The 13,775-nt window shown below is 44.1% G+C and overlaps 1 protein-coding gene across 1 annotated transcript in view; it reads left to right on the top strand.

Annotated features, from left to right (window-relative positions):
* Positions 1-13,775, top strand: part of LOC127647579 (GTPase IMAP family member 8-like) — a 78,635-nt gene that overhangs the window by 49,561 nt on the left and 15,299 nt on the right. Inside the window, exon 2 of the mRNA XM_052131909.1 lies at positions 5,590-6,198. Within this exon, the coding sequence (XP_051987869.1) occupies positions 5,604-6,198 (595 nt within the window). The 5' untranslated portion in view covers positions 5,590-5,603. The remainder of the gene's footprint in view (positions 1-5,589; positions 6,199-13,775) is intronic.

Genomic DNA, 13,775 nt, shown 5'->3' with positions numbered 1-13,775 from the left:
TTTATGAATCTTGATACTTGTGTTCATCTTTCAGAGCCAAAATGATATTTTCTAACAAAAAAGTTTTAGCTTTAACGTGACAGCTTAATTTTGCCAAGTCAAGCAGCGATGAAGAGCAGACGATGATAAAACACTTGTGGATCTTCACTCATTTATCTGTATCAATTACATTTATAACATCATCGAGTCAAATACATTTAAACTGGAAATACACAAATGAAGATTTTAAATTCACTGAGACTGAATTAAAGGTATTTGTAACATATTGAAATAAATATAAAGCAATATAATGTCAATATACTAATAATAGTCAATAAACAAACCATCATAAGATTCTAAAGCACAGACGTAATTCACACAATCAATGTACAATGAAACATTACTCATATACACAAAAACAAAGACGTTTTGTAATATTGTGATCAAATCAGAGCATAAAACAACAAAACATATATAACTTCTGAATTAGAGATGTTTACAGTGATGTGTTGGACGCGTACTAGATTATTTCTTCGAATAATCAAGATAAAAACATATTTCCTGTATTTGATTAAAATATGCTAAAAAACAGAAATTATAAATAGCATACAGATTTGGTTACATTTTCAGTACTGAATTCACAATTCTTTACGCACAATACTTTGAACAAAGCCTGAATCATGAAAAGTTAAGTATTATTATTATTATTATTACTTTAAGTGTCACGATTCCTTGTTGTCTGCCCCGTGTTTTCCGTTTCACCCTTCACTGATCACATTCCATGTCATGTTTTCCTTGTTGTCTGCCCCGAGTCTCACTGTCCTTGTAGAAAACTACAATTCCCACAATTCCCGGCCTCCCTCACTGCCTGCACTCATCATTGTTCTCACCTGTGTCTCGTTTAGTCTTTATTGTGTCCTTGTGTATTTAAACCCTGTTTGTGTCTCCATTCCGTTGTTGTTGATTGTATCGTTTCATGTCATGCCTTTGCCCATGTTTCCAGCCCTTCGTGGATTTTGTACCAGCTTTGTGTTCTTTTGTGTTCTTTTGTGTTTGAGTTAATTTTTCCCATCGTGGACTTTTCTTTGTGTTTGCTTACTTGTTATTTTTGTTAATAAACCGCATGTGGATCCAAACCACCCGTCTGCCTTCTCCTGCTTCCCATATCCATAACAGAACGACCGACCAAACAATGGATCCAGCGGTTCAACGGGCCAACTATAAACTGCTCTGTTTGAAACAAGAGGACCGACCTGTGGAAGACCACATTCACGACTTCCTCGAGCTGGCGCACGTCTCAGACTTCCCGGACTCAGCCTTGGTGGTCTTCTTCAGGGGCAATTTGAACGCTTCACTGAAGGAGCGGTTGCCACAGGCGACGCGCGGCTGGACTCTCCGCGACTTCCTGCAGGCAACGTTGCTGGTCTGTGGCTCGCCGTTCACCGTGGGCATCGTTGAGGAGGACCCTACCTCTCCACCCACGGCGGTGACTCTCCAGTCGTCCCTAGCTCTCCCTGTCACGCCAGCCCCTCTGGTCAGTGAGCAAACCCCCACGCCTGTCGCCGTCAACGAGCCAGCACGACCAAATTCGTCCACCCGGAGGAGGAAGAGAAGGAGGGCTTCCGCCTCCCAGCCAACGTCTGCCACGGTCTACGAACCAGCGCCCACGCCTTCCCCGGTCTGCGAGCCAGAGCCCACGCCTGCCCCGGTCTGCGAGCCTGAGCCCTCGTCAGCCATGGTCAGCGAGCCTGAGCCCTTGTCAGCCATGGTCAGCGAGCCTGTGCCCACATCAGCCACGGTCAGCGAGCCTGACGCCACGCCAACCACGCACAGCATTCCAGCGTTGCCAGCCTCGACCGTCCAAGAGCCAGCGCCTGTAGCCTCGACCGTCCCAGAGCCAGCGCCTGTAGCCTCGACCGTCCCTGAGCCAGCGCCTGTAGCCTCGACCGTCCCTGAGCCAGCGCCTGTAGCCTCGACAGTCCCTGAGCCAGCGCCAGTAGCCCCGACCGTCCAAGAGCCAGCGCCAGTAGCCTCAACCGTCCAAGAGCCAGCGCCAGTAGCCCCGACCGTCCAAGAGCCAGCGCCAGTAGCCTCGACCGTCCAAGAGCCAGCGTTCTTGTTCACTAAAGCAGCTCTCAACCAGGGGGCCTCAAGATGACTTAAAATGAATTTAAACTAAAAAATATTAAATAATTCTACTTAATTAAAATTAAACACTTTAAGATGTGTTCAAATCATAAACAGACTCTTTCTGAAACTTTTAGAATAAAAAATGATCCTCGATTAATTATTTTAATCATACATGTGTAGTTTCGGGTGAGCGGGCCTTCAAATATTGTCTTGGACAGTGGGGGGCCAAAAAAGTCAAAAGATTGAGAACAACTGATATAAAAGAGTAACATGATCCATCAGGACATGTAGTGGGACTAAAAGCAAGTCCAACAGAGGACAATGGTGACACCAGAATAGAAATATGAATTCTGTTCATCTGAAAAATACATTATTTATTATTATGTTAGAAACATATGCGTGTACACGTCACTTATTACATGCATTTTAAGTCATTTAAATTAATATTGAAGGTTTTAAAATAGTATTCTCGATGATTGCATGTTTCTAAACTATTCTTTTAAAAACTATGTGTATGGTTATCCAGTAAAATGAATGTTTATCATGGTATAAAAATACTGGTGAAATCTGATATTACATTTGGCATTATCAGGATGACTATTAAATATCAGGACCCTTAGCATTATATACACAATTTAATATAGTACAATTATGTGTAAATGCAGTGCAGATTCTCTCTCAAGCTGATAAATGCATCGGTGCTTATTGCAATATATAGAGTGCTTATTGTTTTATGTGCTCACTTGATGAGGAGAAATCATCTAAAACACTTTAAAATCCAACACACTTTGATCTCTGAGACATCGGTATGATATGTACGGCTTTATAGAATGTAATAATGTTATATATATAAAATAATGCCCAATGTGATCTCATGAGAAAGCAGATGTACAGTATTCTTAAGTAAAGATTGCTTCTAGTAAATGTATATTCTCTTACGTTAGGTTGCATAGACAATGAAACATGCGATATTGACAGCATGTAAACGTCATCATTTTCCATATTAATGCCTATAGAAACATACAAATGTTTGTGTACTGTTTGAATCAATTAATTTTGAATTCATAGAATTAATTAGTTAACTTAAATGCATTTATTATCTGTTAAATGCCATCACATTTCTTTAATGCAGTTGACATTATAATATGACATTTTAACGGTTTCATTCAGTTCTGCTGCCCTGTACAACGTTTTAAAGGATTATATCACTTTAACCAAGATTCAACTTTAAAATACATAAAAACTTAATAGTTTATAATCGCAATATAAAGCATTTAATTGGATTTTTGTTTTCAATGGGACACAAAATGAGTTTTCAGAATATGCAAAAAATACAATAAAACAGAAAAAGCACCATAAAACAATAATAAAACTAATCCATACATTTGTTAGCTATAATCCAGATCTTTGAGAAAAGGTTAATGAGAAATTGGTGAGTTTAATTTGCATGCCACTACCCCTGACATGCGGGTATAAAAGGGAGCTCAGTATGTAGATTCATTCAGACTTTTTCTTTGGAGCCGAGCGGTTGTACGAACAGCAAGCTGAATACCACTGCCATTCCATTCACCTCTCTAGCATTGCTTTTGGATATATGGCGCATTCCAGCGGTTCTCTCTCTACTTTGCACTCCGCTGCACATTACACCCCTGGGCGCTTTGACAGCGCTTTAAAAGAGCTTTCATCTAAGAGTGTGAAGAGAGTGTGTTTCCTCTATTAGAGCAAGCACAGTGACATTGAACATCTTTTAAAGACTTCGTTCTTTCGAGGGAAAACCACTTTGACTGCTCCCCTCATGACTCCTCCTTATGCTGGAGGCAATTCGGGGGCCGCGCACTCCCCCACGCTCATTTGCTTCCGTCCAGCACTGGGATGAGACAGGCTTGCCTCACCGCCAGCCTAATGTCTCTTCCAGAGCTCGTGAGCCGGATGAGATGTCGTTCTCGGAAAGCACCTTGGTGATGTCAGACACCGAGGACTCGACCGGTCTGCCTCCTTCGGGTGTGGAACAGTCCACCTGCCCCTCAACAGTTATGACTTGACACTGCTCGAAGCCACATCCCTCCAGACCCATTCTTCCAAGAATTGCACGACGAGCTGGGGTGGAGGGCACCTTTTTGTGCCCGAACGCGATCCTTTGGTGCGTCCGCTCTCACTACCCTCGATGGGGGGACGGCCGATGGTTATGCCGCGATACACCAGGTTGACAAACGCCGTGTGCAACGGGCACGCAGCTGCTGGCTCCTGGACAGGACCTCACCTGCGTTGGCACATCAACTGTCTCGAGTTGCTGGTAGTCCAGCTTGCCCTGCGCAGGCTATTGCCATTGATTCAATGCAAGCATGTGTTGGTCCTGATGGACAACACCTCAACGGTAGCCTATATAAACCGCCATGGTGGTTTTACACTCCCATCTCATGTCGCAACTCGACCGTCGCCTCCTCCTCTAGAGTCATCAGCGACTCAAGGTCGTTGCACACTACTCATATCTCGGGCTACCTCAACATCACAGAAGATGTTATTTCGCGGCAGGTGACTCTCAGGGGAGAGTGGAGAATTCACCCTCAGGTGGTCCAGCTGATTTAGAGTTGATTCGGCCAGACACAGGTAGACCTGTTCGCCTCCCAGGAGTCCTCCCACTGCCCGCTCTGGTATGAGCTCCCCTCGATATGTGTCTGAACTGGAAAATAAAGTCATGTGGGTTTAGAACAACACAGGGGCTAAAACATAATGAGTACATTTAATTTTTTTAGGAAACCATCACTTTAATTAAATTTCCAAAGAAAAAAAACTGTACTTTTTACTCATGTTATTTAGATTTGAAATTAATTTATTAGATTTTTGCAGATTTTGTGTCTGACAAACGACAGACCTCAGAACCCAAGTCAGTCATTTCTACAAAATTGTGTGTGTTTTTAATCGTCATTACAACCACCTGTCTGGATGTACTAATGTACTAATTCAAAACTATGAGTGTGAAGTGAGAAATATCTACAGATTTTGTTCCAAACTTTATTCTAAACACACTTTATTCTGAAGCAGATTCGACGCTTGTGAATAAAGAAGTCAGAAAAGATCATTTATGTTGGAAATATATCACAAAAGACATTTGTAATTTACTGTTTATACTGTATGTGTACTTGATTTCTGCATTTGTAAAATGTTCATATTTAACTAATATATAAGAATTTCAATCATGTAAATATAGTCACAACTGAAGGGCATTGCTAGGCATGACACAAATCATCTATAATCTGTATATTTACTATAATCTGTAGGAATTGTAGTGTTTTCACAAACAATATTTGGCATTTTCATCTCAACTTTAGCGAAGCAAACAGAAAAATCAGGAGAACCCAAGAGTACCAGAGCAATGTGTTTATTTGTGAACAATAACTTCATCTATACTGTTTTTTTTTATCCTGTGTGTGTGTATGTGTATGTGTGTATGTGTGTGTGTTGTGTTGTGTGTGTGTTTAGGTTTTACCTTGAAAATGGGAGAAATTATTGAGGAACCAAAGCAAGCATTAAATGTGGTCTTACTGGGAAAAACAGGATCTGGGAAAAGTGCTTCAGGAAACACAATCCTGGGACGACCAGCTTTCATATCAAAGAAAAGCTCAAAATCTGTCACACAAGATGTTGCTGAAGAATCCGGAACTGTCTGTGGAATATCCGTCACTGTTTATGACACACCAGGATTCTTTGACACAGAGATGAAAGAGGAAGATATTTGGCTGAAATATGAACCTTTTTTCCAGAAATGTGAATCAGGCCCGTGTGTGTTTCTGCTGGTCATCAGAGCTGACAGATTCACTAAAGAAGAGAGAGAAACCGTGAAGAAGATTGAGGAGCTGTTGGGACAAAACCGCATAAAGAACACCTGGATTCTCTTCACCAGAGCAGATGAACTGGAAGAAGAAAACATGACAATTAAAGAATTCATCAGTGAAACTGAATCCTTGAACAAACTTGTTTACCAAAAATATGATGGGAGATACATCACCTTCAACAACAAGAGCAAAGAAAAAAATAACCAAGCTAATGTGCTGATTGGAAAACATATCATGAGTCCACTTCCGAGAACTGGTGAGTTTATCTTGTAAAATATTGAATATGATTTGTTGTGAAGCATTACATCACACTAGAGACAAGCTTTCTTTCATGCCAGCAATATCTTCGTTTTCATCTCTCCCTAAGAGAATTTAATTTACACAAATGTGCCATAATTCCACCAAAATACAATAGTAATTGCAGTTAATAAAACTAAATTTAAAACTATCATTAAATAATTTAAATAAAAGGGCATCAAGGACAATTAAAATCATAACAGCAAAGCCAACTTAATATGTTTGTGTGCATGTCTGCACTATTACAGGTATGTGTGTGTTCTTGTATATGTTTATTTGAATAAGAACGTTTACATGTGTACAAACAACTGCACTGCATCAGCCTCATGCAAACCGCCATTAGTTTTAATAATACTGTCACTTAGTGTCATTCAAATGTACTTTTTATTTAGTTTTATTTGAACTTTTTTCCCCTTTTTTCTTCCCCCCTTCTTTTTTCTCCCCTTATCTTTGACCATCATTCTATCTCTCACACAACAACTCCAATCCCACATGTCTCCAATTCCACATCCCAATATTCAGCTTCCCTCAACCCATCCCATCTATCTCTATTGGCCACCCCCTTTGGGTTTCTACGCAACACATATCTTTCAACTATGCTTTGATATTTAACATACAATTTAAATCTATCTAATCGAACATTCCAAAAGATTGTGAGCTGAATTCTTTTTTAGTACTTTTACTAAAAGTATTAGTATATTATTAATCAGTTGATATGCAATCGGTCGCACTCGGGAGTGATGTAACTCTGTTTACATTTAATATATAATTTACTGTATATACATGTATATATATAATTAATAATAATAATAATAATACATTTTATTTGGCCGACGCCTTTCTAAATACCCAAGGACATCTTACATGTTTCGGAGGACTTAAAAAAGGAAATACATTCAAATACATTTAAATTCATATGAGGCTAATACATGTTACAAATATGACAAATCAGCAAAGTGCTAAGAACGCCTGAAGAAAGCACTATAAAGAGTGTCAGAAGGATAACTATGGCAATGTATAAAAACATTTTAAAGATTAAAAGCTTTCTTAAAGAGATAGGTCTTTAACAATTTTTTAAATGAATTGACTGTGTCTGCCTGTCGAATGTAGGAGGGGAGGGCATTCCAGAGTCTTGGAGCAGCGCAACTGAAGGCCCTAGCCCCCATGGTGGAGAGACGAAATTTGGGGGTGACAAGTAGGCCAGTTGAGGAAGAGCGAAGGGAGCGTATAGGAACATATCCTGATAGGAGGTCATAAATATAACTGGGTGCAAGATTATGGAGTGCTTTGTAGGTGGTAACGAGGATCTTAAAGTCAATAAGGTAGTGCACAGGGAGCCGGTGTAGAGTGATAAGGATAGGTGTGATATGATCAGATGGTCTGGAACCAGTGAGGATTCGAGCGGCAGAATTCTGAATAAGTTGAAGTCTATTTAACAGCTTAGAAGGAAGACCGATGGGAAGGGAATTGCAATAATCCAGACGAGACGTGACAAGTGCATGAATTAAAGTTTCAGTGCTGGCTTGTGTCAATGAGGGTCTAAGCCTCGAAATATTACGGAGATGAAAGAATGAAGCCCGGGTAAGTGATTGAATCTGAAATTTAAATGAAAGGGAACTGTCCAGAATGACACCAAGGCTTTTGACTTGAGTTGACAAAGGGACCATGGTCTCATCTATGGTTAAATTGAGATTTTGCTGTTTTGAGAGAGTAGATTTGGAGCCGATAAGCAGGACTTCGGTCTTATTGGCATTAAGTTTTAAAAAGTTTTTGTTCATCCAAATTTGAATGTCTTGAAGACAATTACTGAGTGAGGTTGATGGAATTGGAGAAGAAGGTTTAGTTGAAATATAAAGCTGGGTGTCGTCAGCATAGCAGTGGAATTGAATTTTGTGGTGTCTCATGATCATGCCCAGGGGAAGCAGATATATAATGAAGAGGAGTGGACCCAACACTGACCCCTGAGGGACACCCTGAGGCACATGTGCACAGGCCAATTTGAAATGTTTCAGTTGTACGAACTGCTGACGATCCGTGAGGTATGAGCAGAACCAGGAGAGTGCATCCCCCATGATACCAATGCTGGCCAGACGTTCAATAAGGAGAGGATGTGAAATGGTGTCAAAAGCAGCGCTCAAGTCAAGTAGGATCAGGATGGACAATAGACCAGAGTCAGCAGCACAGAGTAGATCATTGGTGATTTTAACCAATGCTGTTTCGAAGCCAGACTGCAAATGTTCATACAGATCATTGTGGATGAGATGGTGATGTAATTGATGTGCCACGACCCGCTCCAGTGTTTTGGAGACAAAAGGAAGATTGGAGATGGGACGGTAGTTGTTCAAGTCATCGGGATCCGCATTGGGCTTTTTGAGGACCGGAGTGACAGCAGCAATCTTAAGGGTGGACGGTACAATGCCTGTGGAGAGGGAGGAATTAACTAATGTAGTGAGTAATGGTGCGATGTAAGGCAGGCACGCTTTAAGAAGACTGGTAGGGATAGGGTCTAATTGTGAAGTAGATGTTTTCGATTTGCTGACAAGTTCATTTATCTGGATCTCTGAGGCCAAGGTGAAGTTTGAGAGGGAGATGATTGAAGCAGAGCCCTGCAGTGCAGTTATGTAGGTCAGGTTATGAGCTGGAGTGCTAGGAATATTAAGCAGATGGTGATGTATTCCTTGAATTTTTGCAAGAAAAAAGTTTAAAAACCTGTTGCAGAGATCCGTTGAGGGGTCAGAGAATACATTTTCAGGTGGTTTCAGGATCTGGTTTACCGTAGAAAACAGGAGCTTAGAATTGGTATTTCCAGAGTTTATAGTGATCGAATAGTAAGATGTTCTAGAAGCAGAAATGGTGTTATTATATTGCAAAAGGTAATGTTAACAAATCATACATCTTTTCAAAGGTCTAAGTGTTCAACATTAATATCTGATCTCTGTTGATACCCACCCCCTTTTTGAGCAAAACCATGAAAATTACATACCTGAACTTAAATGGTTGTAATTACGGGACCCTTTGGAGTATGTACACAGTTGTAGTATATTTTGAAAGAAGACACTTTGGGCTTTATTTCCCAAGTTTCAGAATTAATATGTGTTGTCGCGAGGAGCATGAGATCCAAGAACCAAGTCCGAGTGGGCCAGTAAGGAGCCACTAAGGTGACCTATTCCTCATCCTCACTGACCTTGCACAGCACCAGTGCAAGAAGTCTCACTGGGGGGAATGCGTACTTGCGCAGCCCCCAGGGCCAGATGTGTGCCAGCGCGTCTGTGCCAAGAGGGGCCTCCGTTAGGGAGCACCAGAGCGGGCAGTGGGAGTTGTCCTGGGAGGAAAAGAAATCTATCTGTGTCATGCCGAACCAGTCCCAGATCAGCTGGTCCGCCTGGGGGTGGAGCCTTCACTCTCCGCTGGGCGTAACCTGTGTGACAACGTGTCTGCCGTCATGTTGTGGTCGCCCGGTATTTGAGTGCCGTGCAGCGACCTGAGTCGCGGCTTACTCCAAAGGAGGAGATGGTAGGCGAGTTGTTACATATGACGAGTGTGCATGCCGCCTTGGCGATTTATGTACGCTACCGTCGTGGTGCTGTCTGAACGGATCAAGACGAGATTGCCCCGAACCAGTGGGAGAAACCTCCGCAGGGCAAGGAATACAGCCAGCAACTCTAGGCAGTTGATGTGCCAACGCAGACGGGGCCCCGACCAGGAACCAGCTGCTGCGTGACCTTTGCACACGGTGCCCCAACCCAGTTGAGAGGGGTCTGTGGTGACCACAGCACAAAGGGACTCCTGTCCGTAAAAAATAGAGGTCTGTCCAAGGGTTGAAAGTCTGACGGCAGGAAGGGGTGATTAACACACGGTATGTGCCGCGGCGCCATGCCCATCTCGGGACTCGAGTTTGAAGCCAGTGCTGAAGTGGTCTCATATGCATCAACCCGAGCGGCGCAACCACGGCCGAGGATGTCATATGCCCCAGGAGCCTCTGGAACTATTTGAGAGGAACCGCTGTGCCGGGCTCGAAGATAGCGAGGCACCTGAGCACCGACTGCTCACTTGTGAGGCACACTGACATTGAGACTGAGTCTAACTCCATGCAGAGAAAAGAGATGCTCTGAACCAGAGAGAGCTTGCTCTTTTCCCAGTTGACCTGAAGCCCTAGAGGAAGGGTGGATGTCGAGGCAGAATGGAGATGTGGAAGTACGCATCCTTCAGGTCTACTGCTGCGAACCAATCTAATGCAAACGCAGGCTATAATTTGTTTCTGCGTGAGCATTTTGAACGTGAGTTTGTGTAAGGTCTGGTTGAAAACTCGCAGGTCCAAGATTGGCAGCAACCCAACGTGGGTATTATGAAGTAAGGGCTGTAGAGGCATCTCGGCTGGAGGGACTGGCTCTATCGCATCCAAGAGTAGCAGGGTTGAAACCTCTATATGTAAGGTGCTGGCATTTCCGCCGCACATTGAAGTGGAGCGAATACCACTGAGACGAAATCTGAGTCCATCGAATCATATAGATGAGTCGGATGGTCTTGGTCAACCAGCGCGACGGGTTGGATAGTGAAATCCACGAGAATGCGTATTGCATTTCCATAGTAATAATAACATTAGAAGTAAGGAAGAAGAAAGGGCCACAACCTGAATATTGTAATGGCTAATTGTTATGATATTATTGTCATTGTAATTAATCGACTGTTCATTAGTCAATAGTTATTTCTCCTGAAGCTGAATGGTCTCAGACATGAGCTTGAGATGTCGACTCAAGGGCATAAGAGCCCGGAGTAGCATAAACATCTACACCATTCAATTTTGATGAATGTGTGCGGAGAGGACCAGCCTGCCGCTTCACAAACTTGTTCAGGCATGAGCTGAGATGTCGACTCAAGGGCATGAGAGCCCGTAGTAGCAAAGCATCTAACCCATAAAGTTCGATGAATGTGTGCGAAGAGAACCCTATCGCAACACAAACTTGTCATAAAAACTGATGAATGTGAGCGGAGAGGACCAGCCTGCCGCATCACAAACTTGTCCAGACATGAGCTTGAGATGTCGACTCAAGGGCATAAGAGCCCGGAGTGGCAAAACATCCAAACTATAAAAATCTAATGAATGTGTGCGGAGAGGACAACCTGCCGCATCACAAACTTGCTGCAGAGGGAGACCTCTAGCCAAGGTTTTAGAGGAGGAGAGCCCTCTGGTAGAGTGCGCCCTGAAACATACTGGCGAAGCTTGACCGCGCGCCTCGTAGGCCCGGGCAATAATGGGGATGCCTCTTTGAGGGCACCCCGCCCACCAAGCCGTGGCAAACCGCAGTGGCCACATAGAACCTGGCAGTGGCGAGGAAAGTGCCTGCTGACAGTTCTTTCTACAGAAAATCCAGAACTGAATCAAACTGGCAGTTAGCTGGTTCTGTAATAAGAACTTTAGTAGAAGGAAACGCATGCAGGCGCCTTTGCGTTACTACGTTCAGCCCCTCCCGAGGGGGAGGGGGGGGGCTGGGCGACTCGAGGAGAAGTAGAGGAGACATTGCACTATCAACAGAGGCGAAGAGGTCCTCTTCTGCCCTGTAAAATCTACCCAGATCAGTTCCAAGTTGAGGGAGCCCTAGCACTTGAAATGGTCTCGATAACCTCAAGAGAAAACCCTGTGAACCTCATTCGGTACCCTTAGGGGCCAGACATGAAAGGTTTCACAATTCGGGCCAAGGATGAGAAGGTCCTCCCTGTTCGGAATCGCCCAAGGCGAGCCGTCGAGGAGAGGAATTAACTCTGAGAAACATATCCTGTTCGGCCAGCGCAGCACCATTAATAGGAGGCAAGACAGAGGCAAAAACCCTTGCTGGCGAACTCTGGGCAACTACTACCTTAGGGTGGAGTTCTTAACTCCCCCGTTGGTATTTTCTGTCTGGACCTGAAATCTGCTCCCGTATACGGGCATCCAGGGATATAACTGACCTGAGTGACAGGAGCTTACCCTGGGCCCTAAGGAGAACCCAACGTGTAAGAAATACAGCTGACAAGAACTTGGGTCTCCTTGAAGATTTATGTAAGAGGCTACCGCTGTATTGTCCACCCGCACCAAGACATGGCAGCCTCAGGAGGAGGTATTTCAGGGCCAGAAATACAGCCATCAACCTGAGACAGTGACTGTGAAAACCGAGCTGACGACCCTCCTATCCCCTTAAGCTGGATGACCACTTAAGGCCGCTATCCCGCCCGTCAGGGCGGCGTCTGTCGTTAGCAGTCTGCGACAACAAGACGCACCTAGAATGGGACCCAAGGCAGAACACCGGGGTCTGAACCACATAGAAAGGGAACGAAGCCTGAGGTGCGTAACCCTATTTAGCCCAGGGGCCCAGGCTCTTTCATCATTGTCAGTGATCAGACCTACCACCGTCGTATCGTCAGCAAACTTAATGATGGCATTGGAGCTATGTGTTGCCACACAGTCATGTGTGTACAGGGAATACAGGAGTGGGCTGAGAACACAGCCCTGCGGGGCTCCAGTGTTAAGGGTCAGTGATGAGGAGATGTTGCTGCCCATTCTAACCACCTGACGTCTGCCTGACAGGAAGTCCAGGATCCAGCTTTACAGCGAGCTGTTTAAGCCCAGAGCCCAGAGTTTCTCATCAAGCTTGGAAGGCACTATAGAGTTGAATGCTGAGCTGTAGTCTACAAACAACATTCTCACATATGTGTTCCTTTTTTCCAGGTGGGAGAGAGCAGTGTGTAGTGTAGATGCAATGGCATCATCAGTGGAGCGGTTGTTGCGTTGCAAACTGCAATGGGTCCAAAGAGGGGGGCAGAACAGAGCAGATGTAATCTCTGATTAACCTCTCAAAATATTTGCTGATGATGGGGGTCAGAGCAACAGGACGCCAGTCATTTAGGCAAGTGATTATAGCTTGCTTCGGTACATGCACAATGGTTGATGTTTTAAAGCCTGTGGGGACTACAGACAGGGAGAGAGACATGTTGAAAATGTCCGTAAAAACACCAGCCAGTTGGTTCGCGCACGTTCTGATGATGCAGCCCGGAATGCCGTCTGGACCCGCGGCTTTACGGATGTTCACCCGTTGGAAGGATCGGGTTACATCCGCAACAGAGACGGAGAGTGAACCAACCTCTGTAGCGTCAGCCGCGAGTGCTCTCTCCACGAGGGCGGTGTTGTTGTCCTCGAAACGAGCATAAAATGAATTAAGCTCATCCGGGAGAGAGGCAGCGGTGTTCATGGCGGAGTTTTTACTCCGTTTATAGTCCGTGATGATGTTAATTCCCTGCCACATGCTTCTAGAGTCGGTGGTGTTGAACTGTCCTTCAATTTTGTGCCTGTACTGGTGTTTGGCTGCTCTGATAGTGTTACGGAGGGCATAACTGGCTTGTTTACGCTCCTCCGCATTCCCGGAATTAAATGCGGAGGTCCGTGCACTGAGTGCCGTACGAACCTCGCTGTTAACCCATGGTTTCTGGTTGGGGTAGATCCGTATTGTTTTGGTTGGCACAACGTCCTCTACGCAGTTTCTGATGAAAAACGTTACGCTATCA

This window comes from Xyrauchen texanus, chromosome 8, assembly GCF_025860055.1.
Source record: "Xyrauchen texanus isolate HMW12.3.18 chromosome 8, RBS_HiC_50CHRs, whole genome shotgun sequence".
NCBI lineage: Eukaryota > Metazoa > Chordata > Actinopteri > Cypriniformes > Catostomidae > Xyrauchen > Xyrauchen texanus.
This window is presented reverse-complemented; position numbering and strand designations above follow the sequence as displayed.